At 35.8% G+C, this 16,298-nt stretch overlaps 1 protein-coding gene across 2 annotated transcripts in view; it reads right to left on the reverse strand.

The window, feature by feature from the left end:
• Positions 1-16,298, reverse strand: part of ADAMTS5 (ADAM metallopeptidase with thrombospondin type 1 motif 5) — a 91,163-nt gene that overhangs the window by 40,666 nt on the left and 34,199 nt on the right. For both annotated transcript variants that reach the window (XM_074213949.1, XM_074213950.1), the window contains one exon: positions 4,808-4,975. In XM_074213949.1, the coding sequence (XP_074070050.1) occupies positions 4,808-4,975 (168 nt within the window). The remainder of the gene's footprint in view (positions 1-4,807; positions 4,976-16,298) is intronic.

The raw sequence follows: 16,298 nt of genomic DNA on the forward strand, positions 1-16,298 counted from the left end.
TTTTATTTCAAATGTGTTTCTTTAAACAACATATGATTGGATTCTAGTTTTTAATTCATTATGACATCCTCTTCCGTCTCAGAGAGGTCATTCCATTGATATTCTCATTATTTTTAATTGGAACTTTTTCTCCATTACTCTTGTTTGGATAGGATTTTGTACCTCTTATGCCAAGTTGTTATTTCTCTTTACATATCTGTTTTTCTAAAGCTACCAATTTTTATTTTATTGTTCTCCTTTGAGTTTTAAAATGTTTTTAGCTTGTGGCAGCTGAGTGGTGCAGTGGATAGACCACTGGCCCTCGAGTCAGGAGGACCTGAGTTCAAATATGACCTCAGACATGTGCCTTTCAAAAACCCCCCAAAATAAAATATTTTTAGCTCTTAAAAGCAACAACTCTTGCTTCATCTCTTCCAGGATTCTAGTTGAACTTGAGGACAATCTATATTTTTCTTTAAGCCTTTCTTTTGTAAAAAAATATTTTTTTTGCAAGGCGATGGAGTTAAGTGATTTGCCCAAGGTCACACAGCTAGGTAATTGTTACATGTCAGAGGTCAGATTTGAACTCAGGTTCTCCCAACTCCAGTTCTTGAGTATGTCTGGAGTCTTCTTCATCTGGCATTGTATTTGGACCATCTCTTTCATTTTAATAGCTCTTTATGTTGACTTTTTTTTTTGTTTACTTCTTGACTTCAGGGCTAGATATTTTCAGAGGGAATGTCAGGGCTCTTTATGTTGATTTTTTTTTTGCATACTTCCTGACTTCAGGGCCAGATATTTTCAGAGGGAATGTCTGGGCTTAGTTTCTCCTTTCATAACTTTCTTAGAGTATTGAATGAGTTTTTTAAATTCCAGATCTCAGACACATATCAGGATGTGGATTTGCAAGCTTTGAGTGCTCCAAAAGTGATTCGATTCAAGGAAAAATATGGTCCCTGACATTCTAGTTTGAGTTTTACAAGTTCCTGATCTGGGTTTAGGGACTGAGGAACACAGCTGTGGGCTTGCCCCAGCTGTACTTACCACACATTGCAGCTGACCTCACCCATAATTAGCTAGTTGAAAGTTCCGGTTCAAAGGCTCCTAGTTGGTGTGGAATACTTACCCTGGTTAGATTTCAGGTTCAGGTTAAATTGGATTAGGCTTCAGATTATACAGGGGTTGAAGGAATTGGGGGGGTAGGGGGCCAGTTTGGAACTGAGACCTTACTCCCTTCTTGGGTTGAGTTAGGCTACTACTACTGCTAGCTTCTACATTTTCTCCTAGCTTAAAAGTCAACCTAGGGTCTGCAACTCCCAAGTGTAGGACTTTTCTTAGACTCCCATGAATATATGAAATGGAATTGGAGAGAGAACAACAGAGGTTCCAATTGGCACTTGTTTCTTTACTCCAAGTTGGGTTCCTTCTGTGTGGTTCAGGACTAATTTTTGGTCTTCTTTCAGCTGCTTCAATGAAATGCTTCTGATGGTGTACTATTGAGTAGAGCTATGTCCCCAAGACTGCTGGCTTTTTTCTTCCTCTGTTGATTTAGGCTAGGAATACAATTCACTATGATTATTTTTCTTTGGATTTCCCAATCAATCTGGTGTGCTATCTATATCTTTATGGAGGAACTGTATTGGGGAACTAGGCTATATTTTCTCCCACTACTCTGCTATCTTTGTTCCACTAGCATTCATTTAATCTTACTGAGTTGTTCATAGATTTTCTCTCTTTCCTCATTCTCTATGTAAGATATATTGGTACATAAGCTGCAAATTTTCATGATAGTTTTCTTGAAAATGCTTATTTTGGGGCGGCTAGGTGGCGTAATGGATAAAGCACCAGCCTTGCAGTCAGGAGTACCTGGGCTCAAATCCAGTCTCAGACACTTAATAATTTCCTAGCTGTGTGGCCTTGGGCAAGCCACTTAACCCCATTTGTCTTGCAAAATCCTAAAAATAATGCTTATTTTGGTATTGTAATAATACATTATGACCAAGTTTCCTTGAATTTTTTTGCTGTTGTAATATGATAAAAAAGAACCAATTCTGTAAAATGCTTTATTTGCCTCTTCAAGACTATTCCTTTTGGTTATAACTTTCTTTTATCTTCTGGCTTCATTTATAGAGAGAGATTGTTAAAATTGGTGTGATTCAATTATTCTACTATATAAGGATCTTACATTTAAAATACTAACAAGCTGATTAGAGAGGCAGATCTTGAGAACTTGGTACAAGAACTCTATGAAAGACAGAAAGAACTTCCATGCCTAGTCTAACAAGGAATTCCAATCATCCTTTGCCGTATGTGTATCCTATATATGTCCTTCACCTGGGTTCTAAGTTTGAGTCCATTTTTCTCATAGGATTTTATGTATTTGTAGAAGAAAGAACCCAATGTTTATGGGGGAAATGTTTTTTACCAACTCTTCTTATGATCCCATCCCAGTACATACCTTTGTTAAGAATTGAGATGATTGTAATAAAAAGCACATCTGATTCATAATATTCTCTCTAGAAACTAAGGGTAACAGTCATATATTCTCTGGGGACTCAATCTGTGTATGAGATTTTTTGTCATATGTATGTTTATATACATACAAATTATATATATATATATATATATATATATATATATATATATATATATGACTAAAGAACTGAAAAAGGATGAAAAAATAATATGATTCCACAAATATGGTTAAAAATATTGAATGACTATTTTGGAAAGGAAATTGGATCTAGGAAAAAGAACCTCATGCTGAGTTTATAGGACAAAAGTACCAGAGAATTGGCAAGCAAACTGTTTTGGAGAAATTCATATGAATAGAAACATATCCATGTAGTATTTTTGTCCTTTCTTAAAAAGTTCATTTTCAGTAAGCTTAAAAGCTGATTTACAATAAGCTCAAATTTCAGAAAATATTTTAAATGTTATTTTCTTATTATAGTATAATAGTTATTCACAAATTTGTGACATATTAATAAAGCATTTTCTGCCTTCGTACTCACCAAGATAAACCTAAGTTTTATTTAGAAAACTTAAAGTGTTTATAGTCTTACAAACCATGGATTATGTTTTTTCCATTTCTATTCTTTAAAGCCCATAAATTTTTCTTATAAGTCATTTTGAAAAAAATCTTCCTTTTTGTTCTTATGGAGAGGGAAGGAAAGAAGCTAATTCACCATCCTATAGATATACCTGGAAATGGTTTCCTTACTACAATGAAACCATTCTGAAAGTTAATAATAGATGGGTCAATAAAAACAAAATAATTGTTTCCTACCTTTTAATAATATAAGCAACAAATAACTCTAAATAAATTATTTAGATTTTTCTAAAGTATTTATAAAAATTTCTAATGTCATCTTCATGGATTAAAGGATGTAAAAGATGGAGAATTACTGAACTAATCATCAGTTACCCAACCTCACTTCAAATAAGTAACAAGATGCCTATTTAAATAATAAAATACCTAATACATTTTTGGTGAAAACCTTTCTTTTTCACTCATTAGGTATAAACATTCCCTTCCCCCCCCCCTTTGAATAAATAAAAAGCATAGGTGAGACAGGAAGTCTGTTCTAATTTAGTAAGGTTTGGAACCTTAGAGATTCAAGTAAGTGAAGAAGTATTTCTAATTAGTCCCTGAGAAAGAGTTGATTTCTCTCAGAACAATGTCTTGATCTTTTCTCCTCCTCCTTCCCTCCCACTACTTCCTTGACTTGTAAACTCTGAGTATCTAGAGGATACGCCACTTTCCCATTGGCATCATAGCAAAATCACCAGACCAAATCAGCAGATAGAGGCTGCATCAGGAGCCAAGGATTCACTGGATATAGATTAAAGGCTCTACAAAGAGCAGATTTCCACAGAAAAACTGTTCCACACCTATGGGACTATCTTGAGGATTCTAGTAAAAGAACTTCCAGGAGCTATGTTATCCTTTTGTTCCATGTGTATTACAAGTTTGATTCTACTTTCTCCTGGACTCAGTATACTTGTGGGAGAGTTTGTTACAGACATTTTGTGGGAAAGAATATGGGAATTTTTTTTTACTAATGTTCTTGCTATTTGAGCTTAGTAAATATGTTTTTTAAAAAACTATATAAATCTGATGGATCTGATAATGAATAAGACAAATAGCATTAGAAAACATATTCTACAACTTGTCAAAGATACCCCTTGAGTCGTGAGGGAACATAATAGCCACCCTGAAGCTCCATTCATTAGTGTGGATAAGAGTTGGAATAGTAACTTTTGGGCATATGTCACAATGGCTAGATATGGATGAAGTAACAAGTATAGCTAAGTGCATTCAGAACTGTTGAGAGAGACCATACCCAAAACACAGCTACTGATAGGTTTATTTAAACTCCAGTCCAATTTAATATCAAGTACATCCCTGGAACTCTTCAAACAGAGACTGAATGACCACTTATCTTTGATGCTATAAAATGGATTATTGCTTAGGTATGGGTTTAGCTACATGCTCTTTAAGGTTCCTAACATTTAGTTTATGTATTTCTCAGATATCTGCAAAAAGTCTCAAAGGAAGACAGTGGTGAAAGTGAGAATAAAATCCAGGCTTTCAAAGCAATATTGAAGTATTTAATGATTCCCTTCAATATTTTCAATCCAAAAGTAAATTACCATCCTTATATAACCAATGAGGTTAGAATTTTATCTTTCCTCTATTACTCTATTGTGATGATTAACTCAAATTTATTGAAAACTTCAAATTACATGGATATAAAATAATACAATGTTCATGAGAAACTAAGTGGACTGTTTCATATACAGTTTGAACTGAAACAATACATACCATGACCATCATCCAAGAATTCTGTAATGGTTGCTGAGGTACATTTAGACCAGGGTTTGGAAGCATCAATGCTAGTTAGGATGGAAGACATTAAGCGTTTGTCATCCATGGAGCCGTAGTTGTCCTCACAAAATTTAGAATCATCATGAGATAGTCCAAGTAGATGTCCTATAAGAATGAAAAATATAACAAGTTAAAATTATAGATGTTGAAAGCATAAGAAATAATGTGATAATTTAAAATAAATATTTGAGCACTTGGTGTTAGAAGAGAAATCCATTTTCTGTAATTACCAGTTTTGTGCCTTTATGAAGTTCACATTCTGGTTCTCAATTTATTCATCTGAAAAACTGAGATTAGCAATATTAAAACTATCTACCTCAAAGATTAGTCAATAAAAATGATGCAAATTATTGTATTTGAAGCACTATGCAAAGGGCAGTTATCTATTAGTTTTCCATGAAACTTAAGGTACAAAAATCTTATAAAGAGCATCATAAAAATTAATACAGCACATATTCTGATACTTCAAGGAATTACAATGCTATCAAAAATAAATCAAATTTAATAATAACTTAGAGAGTAGATTTGATAGAAACTCTAAAAAATTTCAGCATCCATTGCTACAGCAATATATTAATTTTACTGAAAATCCTAACTAACTTATTCTTATCATTGTTAACTGAAAAGGAAGAAGATACTTTGGACTTTTAATTTGGGCTCTCAGGTTTATGTGCATGAATGGCAAAGCAAAGGGTTCAATGCTGAAAGATACTTACCATAAGTTTAAAAAAATTGTAATTCTTAAAACAATCAAAAACAGCACACAAATTCCTTTTTTAAACTTGTTAAATCATTATCATCTTATGCCAAACTTGTCTAATTTTTCCTGGATAGCTGGTAGCTATTGTAACACTATCTCTCTAAAGATACTATCCCAACCAGGGTGCATGCTAAATTGGGTTGTCTAGTATGGATACAACATAAAGTTGAAAGGAATTCTGTAGATTCCCCAGTCCTAAAGTCATAGCTTAAAACAGGTACATATTTCCTAAGATAGAATAGTAATAAAGCATTCCCCCAAAAGCCTTGGGCTTGATGTCCCATAAATACATTTGGTGACAATGAGAACAGTGGACACAAACTTGAGTACTTGGTTGAGAAGCAATATATAGAAATCATATGTGGTCAAGGCTACTCCTGCCTCTGGAATTTTAGTACTCTAGTATCCTCTCATTTTGTTGGGTTTTCAGGCTCAGTCTTTACTAGGTGGGTTACTGAACTGTAACCTCTGAACTTCATTCCCAACTTCCAGGATTTTCTTTTGAATCCATATTTGTTCCTGCTGCCAAGAGTCACTCTTTTCAGGAAATTAGGTGGTATAGGGATACATAGAGTGCCAGGGTAGAGTACTCAGGAAGATTTGAGTTCAATGCAGCCTCAGACAATTGTTAGCTATGAGACCCCCTGATCAAGTTACTTGTTTACCTTTGGTTTTTCTCAACAGTAAAATGGGAATAATAATAATAATAGCACCAAGCTCCCAAAGTTATTAAGAGGATTAAATGAAATAATATTTATATTATTTCCTTTTTCCTTGTTTCTGTCATTCCTATGACTTGAAATCTTGACCATGACTGATCTAGATCCTTCCCTAGGCACAAATCTCCTATATTGGTTCTCTCTCTATTTAGAAGGCAACTTTCTTAAGAGCAGAGATTGATAATTCATTTTTTATTTGTTTTCATGGCATTTAATATGGGGTTTGGTAGCCTTGTTCAGTTGTTCAGTCATGTCCAACTCCTTGGCCCTTTTATCCTATCTCTCAAAGTCTGTCCAAGTTCATGTTCATTGTTTTCATGATACTATCAATCCACTTCATTCTTTGCAGTCCCCTTTTCCCAATGTCAGGGTCTTTTCTAATGAGTTCTACCTTCTCATAATGCGGCCAAAGAATTTAAGCTTTAGCTTTAGTATTTGACTTTTCAGTGAATAATATGAATTAATTTCTTTAAATATTGACTTATTTGATCTCCTTCCTGTCCAAAGGACTCTCAAAAGTCTTCTCTGATACCACAATTTGGAAGTGTTGATTCTGTATAACAAGAGCTTAATAAATGTTTTCCCTTCATTTATCAACAAATCATAGTGATTATAAAGTTCAAATATAACTAGATATAAAATTAAGCTATCACTCAATTAAAAAATCCAATTATTATATCCTTTGTGCTAGGCACTATGTTAAACATTGAGGATATAAAGAAAAATAAAAAAAAAAACAGATCATGCTTTCAAGGGGCTCATAACTCAAAGGCAGGGAAAAAGGATAAATAACTAGGTACATGCAAGAAATTTACATAGTAGATGGAAAATGATCTCAAAGGGAAAGGCATTAGCAGCTGAAGAAACTGAGAAAGGTCTAGTGTAGAATATAGGATGAAATGAGACTTGAGAGAAAATCGGGAAACTAAAAGGCAAAAGGCATAGGTAAGAAAAGAGCTTGCAGAGTTTTGGCTGAGAGGCAGCAAAGATACAATGGTATAAAACTTCTCTGGACATGGATCCCCTCATCTCTATCTGGAAAGTCATCTAGTCAGTCAGTCAGCTGGTAGAGACTTATTTCCATGGTCTTGGGCCTCATCTGAGAGACCCAGAGCCCAAATGGCTATGGCTTATTATTGGCCCTAAATCAGGAAGCTACATCAGAGAAACTAGAGCCAAAAAGATTTTTATGAGGGAAGGAAGCTTTGGCCGAGAAGGTCCTCGGGAATATGGAACCAGAAGAAAAATGTGTGGGGTTTGTGTATGGGAAGAAAGCTGTATCAGGGTAAAGGGAACTGTATCAGGAAACTGCTGTCATACCAGGAGTGATGTAGTCAGATTTATGCTCTTGGATTATCACTATGGCAGCAGATAGGAAGATGACTTGGAGTGAGGAGAGACTTGTGGAAAGGAGATCAACTGATGGGTCCTGGAAATCATTGAGATGAGAGTTGATGAAGGTCTGAAGTATGGTAGTAGTCATGTATGTAAAAAGGTACATATACAAGCAATGGATTGGACATGAGAAGTGAAAGTACAGAATAGAGGATGGTGCCAAATTAACATCTTAGGTGACTGATAGGTGGCAGTATCCTCAATAGTCACATGGAGGAAGAAGGGTAAATTGGGTGTATGTAGAAATGAATGATGAGTTTTTTCTTAAATATATTAAATTTGAAATTATTAAATGTGATTTAATATATTTGAGCAGTTGGTGATTCAAGATTTTTAATTTCATACACATATAAATATATATGTATATTTACACACATACATATATAGATGGATATATTCTATATATATAGATGGATATAGAGTCTGTTGAAATCACTAGAGCTGATGAGATCACTCAGTGAATTAAAATAGGACAAAAAGAGAAGAAAATATAAGATAGAGTGTGTCATGGACTTCTTTAGCTAGAAAGCCTATGGATACCTTCACAAAACAATATTTTTGAAATGCAGAAAATGAAATATGTACTGCTAGAAAAAATTAATTATATAGAGATAGTTATTAAAATGTTAAAAAGAAAATCAAGTTTAGGAAACCCCTGGTTTAGAAGAAAAAGTGGAGAGGATATAAAGGCACCTAATGTAAGATAGCCTTTCATTTTTCTACTACCACCATTAGATTATAAAGTTCTTGAGGACATGGATTGTCTTTGCCTTTCTTTATATCTCCAATGTTAGCACATAATAGGCAATTAATAAAAACTTGTTGCTTAGTTGTTCATGGAGTGTAACTTAGAAAGGGAGACTAGATATAGGGAAGTAAGACTGATAGGATCAATTGATGAAATCAGGAATATATAAGGAAGTTGTAAGAAAAAAATTATGCTGAAGCAGTTGTGGGAAAATAAGTACACTAATGCATTGGTGAAGTTCTAAATTGGTACAGTCATTTTGGAAAACAATTTGGAATTCTTACAAAGAAGTGATCAAAAAATCCATATCCTTTGATCAAGAGTCTCTAGAATACAGCTAGTATCCTCATATATACAAAAATATTTATAGCAGCATTTTGCTGTACAGCAAAGATATGGAAACAAAGTAAATGCCCATTAATTGGGGAATGGTCAAAATTACATGAATTGGGTTAAGTGGCTTGCCCAAGGCCACACAGCTAGGTAATTATTAAGTGTCTGAGACTGGATTTGAACCCAGGTACTCCTGACTCCAGGGTTGGTGTTTTATCGACTACGCCACCTAGCCACCCCTCATCAATTTCTTTAAAATATTACTATGCTCTAAGAAATTATGATGAATGTGGAAAAGCATAAAAAAGACTTTACATGAATTCATTCAGAGTGAAGAAAGCAGAGACAAGAAAACAATACAGATCCCGGCCAAGATGGCGGAGAGAAGACAGGCACAGTTCTAAAGTCTCCTGATCTCTTCCCCATCTATCACATGAAACAAACCTCTTAAAAGAAATCCGAACCAGGAAACCCAGAAAGAAAAGCCAGGAGAGGAAAATCTACCTCAGGATTTGTCTCCCGCAGCAGCCTTGGCTGAGTACTGGCAGGTGAGTCTGAGCTCCCAGGGAAGATCAGCCAGACCAACAGCTGAATCGGAACCGGGAGTCTGAGGGACCGAGAGCGGGACCTGCTGGATCAGCGGTGGAGCTGGACAAAGGGGGGTGCGCGAGGAAGCAGAGGCGCTGGTGTTGGGGCTGTCCCCCTGGAGCTTGGGGAAGGGGCTGAGGGGAGAGGTCCGGTGCAGGACAGCTGCGGACACCATCCCTGGGCTCCTCAGGTCTGAGAAACTCTGAGCCCACGCCTCCATTGCACTGAGGCCTCCTCCAAAACAAATGAAAATTACGTCTGCCTCAGGCCCAGGTGTGTGAGCAGAAGAACCAGCCCAGCTGAGGAATGACCTCAGGCCAGGGTAAAGCCCACCATTGATTGAAGGCAAAAGAATTCAATAACTCCAATTCCTTCCCTCAAGCAAAGAGAGAAGGCCTCGCAACCAAGGTCACAGATACCCCAGAGAGGGCAACCAGCTCCTCCTACTGGGCAGCCAGAGGAACTGCACTCAGTAAAGCCTTTAGAGATCACAAGTCCAGGTGAACCAGCCCCCCCCAACTCAAGGTCTTAGCATAATGAAGAAGGGTCAGCGGAAAGGTGGATCCATAGAAAAATTTCTGGAAGGGAAAGACCCCAACCCAGAGAGACCTGGAACCTCTGAGGAGAATACAATCTGGTCTCCAGCACTTAAAGACTTCCTTGAAGAAATAAGGAAGGAGTTTAAAAATCAACTGGAAAATTTGGGAGAGACAATTAATACCTTGCAACAAGAAAACAAAACCTTAGAAAGTAGAATTGGACAATCACAAAATGAGAACAATTCTCTCAGATCCTCAAATGAGCAAGTGCAAAAAGAAATTAATTCTCTCAAAACCTCAATTGGTCAAATGGAAAGCTCTTTCAAAAGTAGAATTGACCAATTGGAAACGGTTAATGAAGAAAACTCCTCCCCCCAAAAAATAATGGAGTCTACAGAAACTAATGACTCCACGAGACAGCAAGAGTCAGTTAAACAAAATCAAAAAATAGAAAAAATAGAAGCAAATGTGAAATACCTCATCAACAAAATCACTGGCCTCGAGAATAGATTGAGGAGGGGAAACCTGAAAACTATAGGACTTCCTGAAAACATTGAAGAGAAAAAAAGCCTGGACTTAATATTACAGGATCTAGTGATGGAAAACTGCCCTGACATCATGGAATCCGAGGGCAAAGTAATTATTGAAAGAGTACATCGATCCCCACCAGAAAAAGATCCTAAAATGAAAATACCAAGGAATGTTGTGGCCAAACTCCAGAACTATCAGATAAAAGAGAAAATTCTGCAAGCAGCCAGAAAGAAACAATTTAAATATCAAGGAGCCACAGTAAGGATCACGCAGGATCTGGCTGCATCAACTTTAAGGGATCGAAAGGCCTGGAACTAGATATTTCAAAGAGCACGGGAGCTTGGAATGCAGCCAAGAATCTACTTTCCGGCAAAGCTGAGCCTTCTCTTCCAGGGAAAAAGATGGACATTTAATGAAATGGAAGAATTCCAAAAATTTCTGATGAAAAGACCAGAGCTAAACAGAAAATTTGGATATCAAACAGGAGGTTCAAGAGACACATGAAAAGGTAAAAAAAAAAAAAAAAGGGGGGGTGGTAAAAGGAAAAAAATGCAATCCAGCAAGTTGAAACTGGCTATATCCTAGCATGGGGGGGGGGGGGGGGGTTAGAGACTCTCATAAATCCTGAGAAATGTAACTCTAACAGAGAGAATATACCTAGCCAGAAATGATGGACATCCATGACCTATCCATGACACTGATATCTAATGGGATGTAACTGGCTTTAACTCCACTGGGGAGAAAGACTCTAATAACTCTCAGGAATTTTGACTATTCAACAGAATATACTGAACTAGAAGGGACAGACACTCAGAATTTTCTATGACTTAGATAGAATGATCAAAAAAACAAATACACTACCTCCCTAAAAAAGGGTGACAGGAAAGAGACAGGAGGAGGGAGGGGATTGAATGGGACAAATCTCATTACACTAAGAGGTACAAAAAACCTATGGTAATAGAGGGGAAGAAGGGAGTAGAGGAGAAATACCTGAATCTTCTTCTCATCAGACTTGGCTTAAAGTCAACCTACACATACTCAGTTAACTTATAAAACATCTAACCTTTCAAGAATTAAAAGGGGAAAAGGGGAGGGGGGACAGAGAAAGGAAAGGGGAGTGGAGGAAATAAGGGGAAATAACAAAAGGAAGGGAAGGGAACAGGGAAAGGGGAAAGAAAGGGGAGGGTGTGATATAGGAAGGCAAACACACTGAAGGGGGTGGTATTCAAAAAAATACTGGGGAATATGGATAAAAGAGGGGGAAAGGGGGAAAAATACAAACAGAGGGAAGATAGCACAGAGGTCAATAAAGAATTAGTAATCATAACCTTGAATGTGAATGGGATGAACTCTCCCTTAAAATGTAAACAAATAGCAGAGTGGATTAAAAACCAGAATCCTACAATATGCTGCTTACAAGAAACTCATTTGAAGCAGAGAGATACATATAGAGTAAAGGTAAAAAGTTGGAGCAAAATATATTTTGATTCAGCTGAAGTAAAAAAAGCAGGGGTAGCAATCCTTATCTCAGATAAAGCAGCAGCAAAAATAGATAGCGTTAAAAGAGATAAGGAAGGAAACTTTATTGTCCTAAAAGGTACCATAGACAATAAAGTCATTTCAATATTGAATATATATGCACCCAGTGGGACAGCACCCAAATTCTTAGAGGAGAAGCTGAAAGAATTACAGGAAGACATAGACAGCAAAACTCTACTAGTAGGAGACCTCAACCTCCCGCTATCAGATCTAGATAAATCAAATCATAAAACAAACAAGAAAGAAATTAGGGAGGTAAATAGATTGTTAGAAAAATTAGATATGGTAGACTTATGGAGGAAACTGAATGGGGATAGGAAGGAATATACCTTTTTCTCTGTAGTACATGGAACTTATACAAAAAGTGGCCATGTAGTAGGACATAAAAACCTAATGATCAACTGCAGAAAGGCAGAAATAGTGAATACATCTTTCTCAGATCACAATGCAATAAAAGTCATATGCAATACTGGGCCAAGGAGATATAGACCCAGAGCAAATTGGAAACTGAATAACCTCATCTTAAAAAATGAGTGGACCAAAAAACAAATTATAGAAAGAATTAAACATTTTATCCTAGATAATGATAATAATGAAACAACATACCAAAACCTATGGGATTCATTCAAAGCAACTTTCAGGGGATATATTATAGCTCTAAATGCTTATATGAATAAATTGGAGAAAGAGGAAATCAATGAACTAAACATGCAACTAAAAAAATTAGAGAAAGAACAAATCAAAAATCCCCAATCAAATACCAAATTAGAAATTTTAAAAATTAAAGGAGAAATTAATAAAATTGAAAGCAAAAAAACTATTGAATTAATAAATAAAACCAAAAGTTGGTATTATGAAAAAAACCAATAAAATTGATAAACCTCTCATCAGTTTTATTAAAAAAAAAGAAAGAAGAAAACCAAATTGTTAGTATTATAAATGAAAAAGGTGAACTCACCACCAATGAGGAGGAAATTAAAGTAATAATTTGAAATTATTTTGCCCAACTTTATGCCAATAAATTTGATAATCTAAGTGAAATAGATGAATATTTACAAAAATATAAGTTCCCCAGGTTAAATGAAGAAGAGATCAAATACCTGAACAACCCTATCTCAGAAAAAGAAATTCAACAAGTCATTAGTGAACTCCTTAAAAAAAATCTCCAGGACCTGATGGATTCACAAGTGAATTCTACCAAACATTTAAGGAACAATTGGTTTCAATCCTATATAAACTCTTTGGAAAAATAGGGAAAGATGGAACTCTGCCTAACTCTTTCTATGAAACCAATATGGTACTGCTACCTAAACCAGGAAGAGTTAAAACAGAGAAAGAAAATTATAGACCTATTTCCCTGATGAATATAGATGCAAAAATCCTAAATAAAATCTTAGCAAAACAACTACAACAAGTCATCACTAGGATAATACATTACGATCAAGTAGGATTTATTCCAGGAATGCAGGTTTGGTTCAATATTAGGAAAACTGTTATTATACTCAATTCTATCAATAACAAACCTATCAGAAACCATATGATCATATCAATAGATGCTGAAAAAGCGTTTGACAAAGTACAGCATCCATTCCTATTAAAAATACTAGAGAGTGTAGGAATAAATGGACTGTTCCTTAAAATAATTAGCAGTATCTATCTGAAACCATCAACAAGCATTATACTCAATGGGGAGAGGCTAGAGCCGTTCCCAATAAGATCAGGGGTTAAACAAGGGTGCCCATTATCACCACTACTATTCAATATTGTATTAGAAATGTTAGCATCAGCAATTAGAGAAGAAAAAGAAATTAAAGGAATTAGAATGGGGAAGGAAGAGACAAAACTCTCACTCTTTGCAGATGACATGATGATCTGCCTAGAGAATCCCAAGAAATCATCCAAAAAACTACTGGAAACAATTAGCAATTTTAGCAAAGTTACAGGTTATAAAATAAACCTCCATAAATCCTCAACTTTCCTATATGTGACTAGCAAGAAACAGCAGGAAGAGCTAGAAAGAGAAATCCCATTCAAAGTAACCTCAGACAGTGTAAAATACTTGGGAGTCTATTTGCCAAGACAGACTCAGAATCTTTTTGAAAACAATTATAAAACACTTCTCACACAAATTAAATCAGATTTAAATAACTGGGCAAATATCAACAGCTCATGGATAGGGAGAGCTAATATAATAAAAATGACAATTCTACCAAAACTAAACTATCTGTTTAGTGCCCTACCAATCAAAATTCCAAAAAAATTACTTTAATGAGTTAGAAAAAATTGTAAGTAAAATTCATATGGAGAAATAAAAAGTCAAGAATTGCCAGGAGCTTAATGAAAAAAAAATGCAAACGAAGGTGGCTTAGCACTACCCGATCTAAAATTATATTATAAAGCATCAGTCATCAAAACTGTTTGGTATTGGCTAAGAAATAGAGTGGTGGACCAGTGGAATAGACTAGGTGTAAAAGCAGGAGAGGATTTTAGTAATCTGCTGTTTGATAAACCCAAAGAGTCAGGCCACCGGGATAAAAACTCCCTCTTTGATAAAAACTGCTGGGATAATTGGAAGTTAGTATGGAAGAAACTTAGATTAGACCAACACCTCACACCCTTTACCAAGATAAGATCCAAATGGTTACAGGACATAGACATAAAAAACAATACTATAAACAAATTAGAAGATCAAGGACTAGTCTACCTGTCAGATCTATGGAAAGGGGAACAGTTTATGACTAAGGAAGAGTTGGAGAACATCACTAAAAACCAATTAGATGATTTCGATTACATTAAATTAAAAAGCTTTTGCACAGATAAAACCAATGTAATCAAGATCAAAAGAAAAGTAGTAAATTGGGAAACAATCTTTACAACTAATGATTCTGACAAAGGACTCATTTCTAAAATATACAGAGAACTGAGTCATATTTTTAAAACAAAAAACCATTCCCCAATTGACAAATGGTCAAAGGATATGCAAAGGCAATTTATAGATGAGGAGATCAAAGCAATCCATAGCCATATGAAAAAATGCTCTAAATCATTAATTATTAGAGAAATGCAAATTAAAGCTTCTCTGAGGTACCACCTCACACCTCTCAGATTGGCCAGTATGACCAGGAAGGATAATGATCATTGTTGGAAGGGATGTGGGAAATCTGGGACACTATTACACTGTTGGTGGAGCTGTGAACTCATCCAACCCTTCTGGAGAGCTATTTGGAACTATGCCCAAAGGGCAACAAAAATGTGCATACCCTTTGACCCAGCAATACCACTACTGGGTCTATACCCTGAAGAGATGAGGAAAAAGGGTAAAAACATTACTTGTATAAAAATATTTATAGCAGCCCTGTTTGTGGTGGCAAAGAATTGGAAATCCAGTAAATGTCCTTCAATTGGGGAATGGTTTAGCAAACTGTGGTATATGTATGTCATGGAACACTATTGTTCTATTAGAAACCAGGAGGGATGGGATTTCAGGGAAACCTGGAGGGATTTGCATGAACTGATGCTGAGTGAGATGAGCAGAACCAGAAAAACACTGTACACCCTAACAGCAACATGGGGATGATGTTCAACCTTGAAGGACTTGCTCATTCCATCAGCGCAACAATTGGGAACAATTTTTGGCTGTCTGCAAAGGAGAGTACCATCTGTATCCAGATAAGGAGCTGTGGAGTTTGAACAAAGTACAAGGACTATTCCCTTTAATTCGGAAAAAAACAACCCAGATGTCTTATTGTTTGATCTGGTTACCTCTGAGAATTCTGTTCTCTTTAAGGATATGATTTCTCTCTCATCACACCCAATTTGGATCAAGGTACAACATGGAAACAAAGTAAAGACTGACAGAGTGCTATCTGTGGGGTGGGGGTGGGGGGAAGGAAGCAAGATTGGGGGAAAATTGTAAAACTCAAATAATATCTTTAATAAAAAATTTAAAAAAAGAATAGAATACATATAATGACTTAACAACAATGTAATAGAAACACACACACACACACACACACACACACACACACACAAATCAAAAGTGAATATTGCAAAATTACAAAAAATATTCCCAATAGCACAACCTTGCAGAGGTGGGAGGTCCACCAGTCTGATATATTACATATGTTTTTCAGACTTTTCTGATGTGTTTGTTGATCAGTTTTGCTGATCATTTTCTTTTCTCTGTTCTTTCTTTTAAAATATTATGTTAGGGCAAAGCCAAGGTGGTGGAATACAGGCAGAAACCCAACTCCCCAACATCCCCTCCCAAAAGAAC

This window comes from Macrotis lagotis, chromosome 1 (genome assembly GCF_037893015.1).
Source record: "Macrotis lagotis isolate mMagLag1 chromosome 1, bilby.v1.9.chrom.fasta, whole genome shotgun sequence".
In the NCBI taxonomy this organism is placed as follows: Eukaryota; Metazoa; Chordata; class Mammalia; order Peramelemorphia; family Peramelidae; genus Macrotis; species Macrotis lagotis.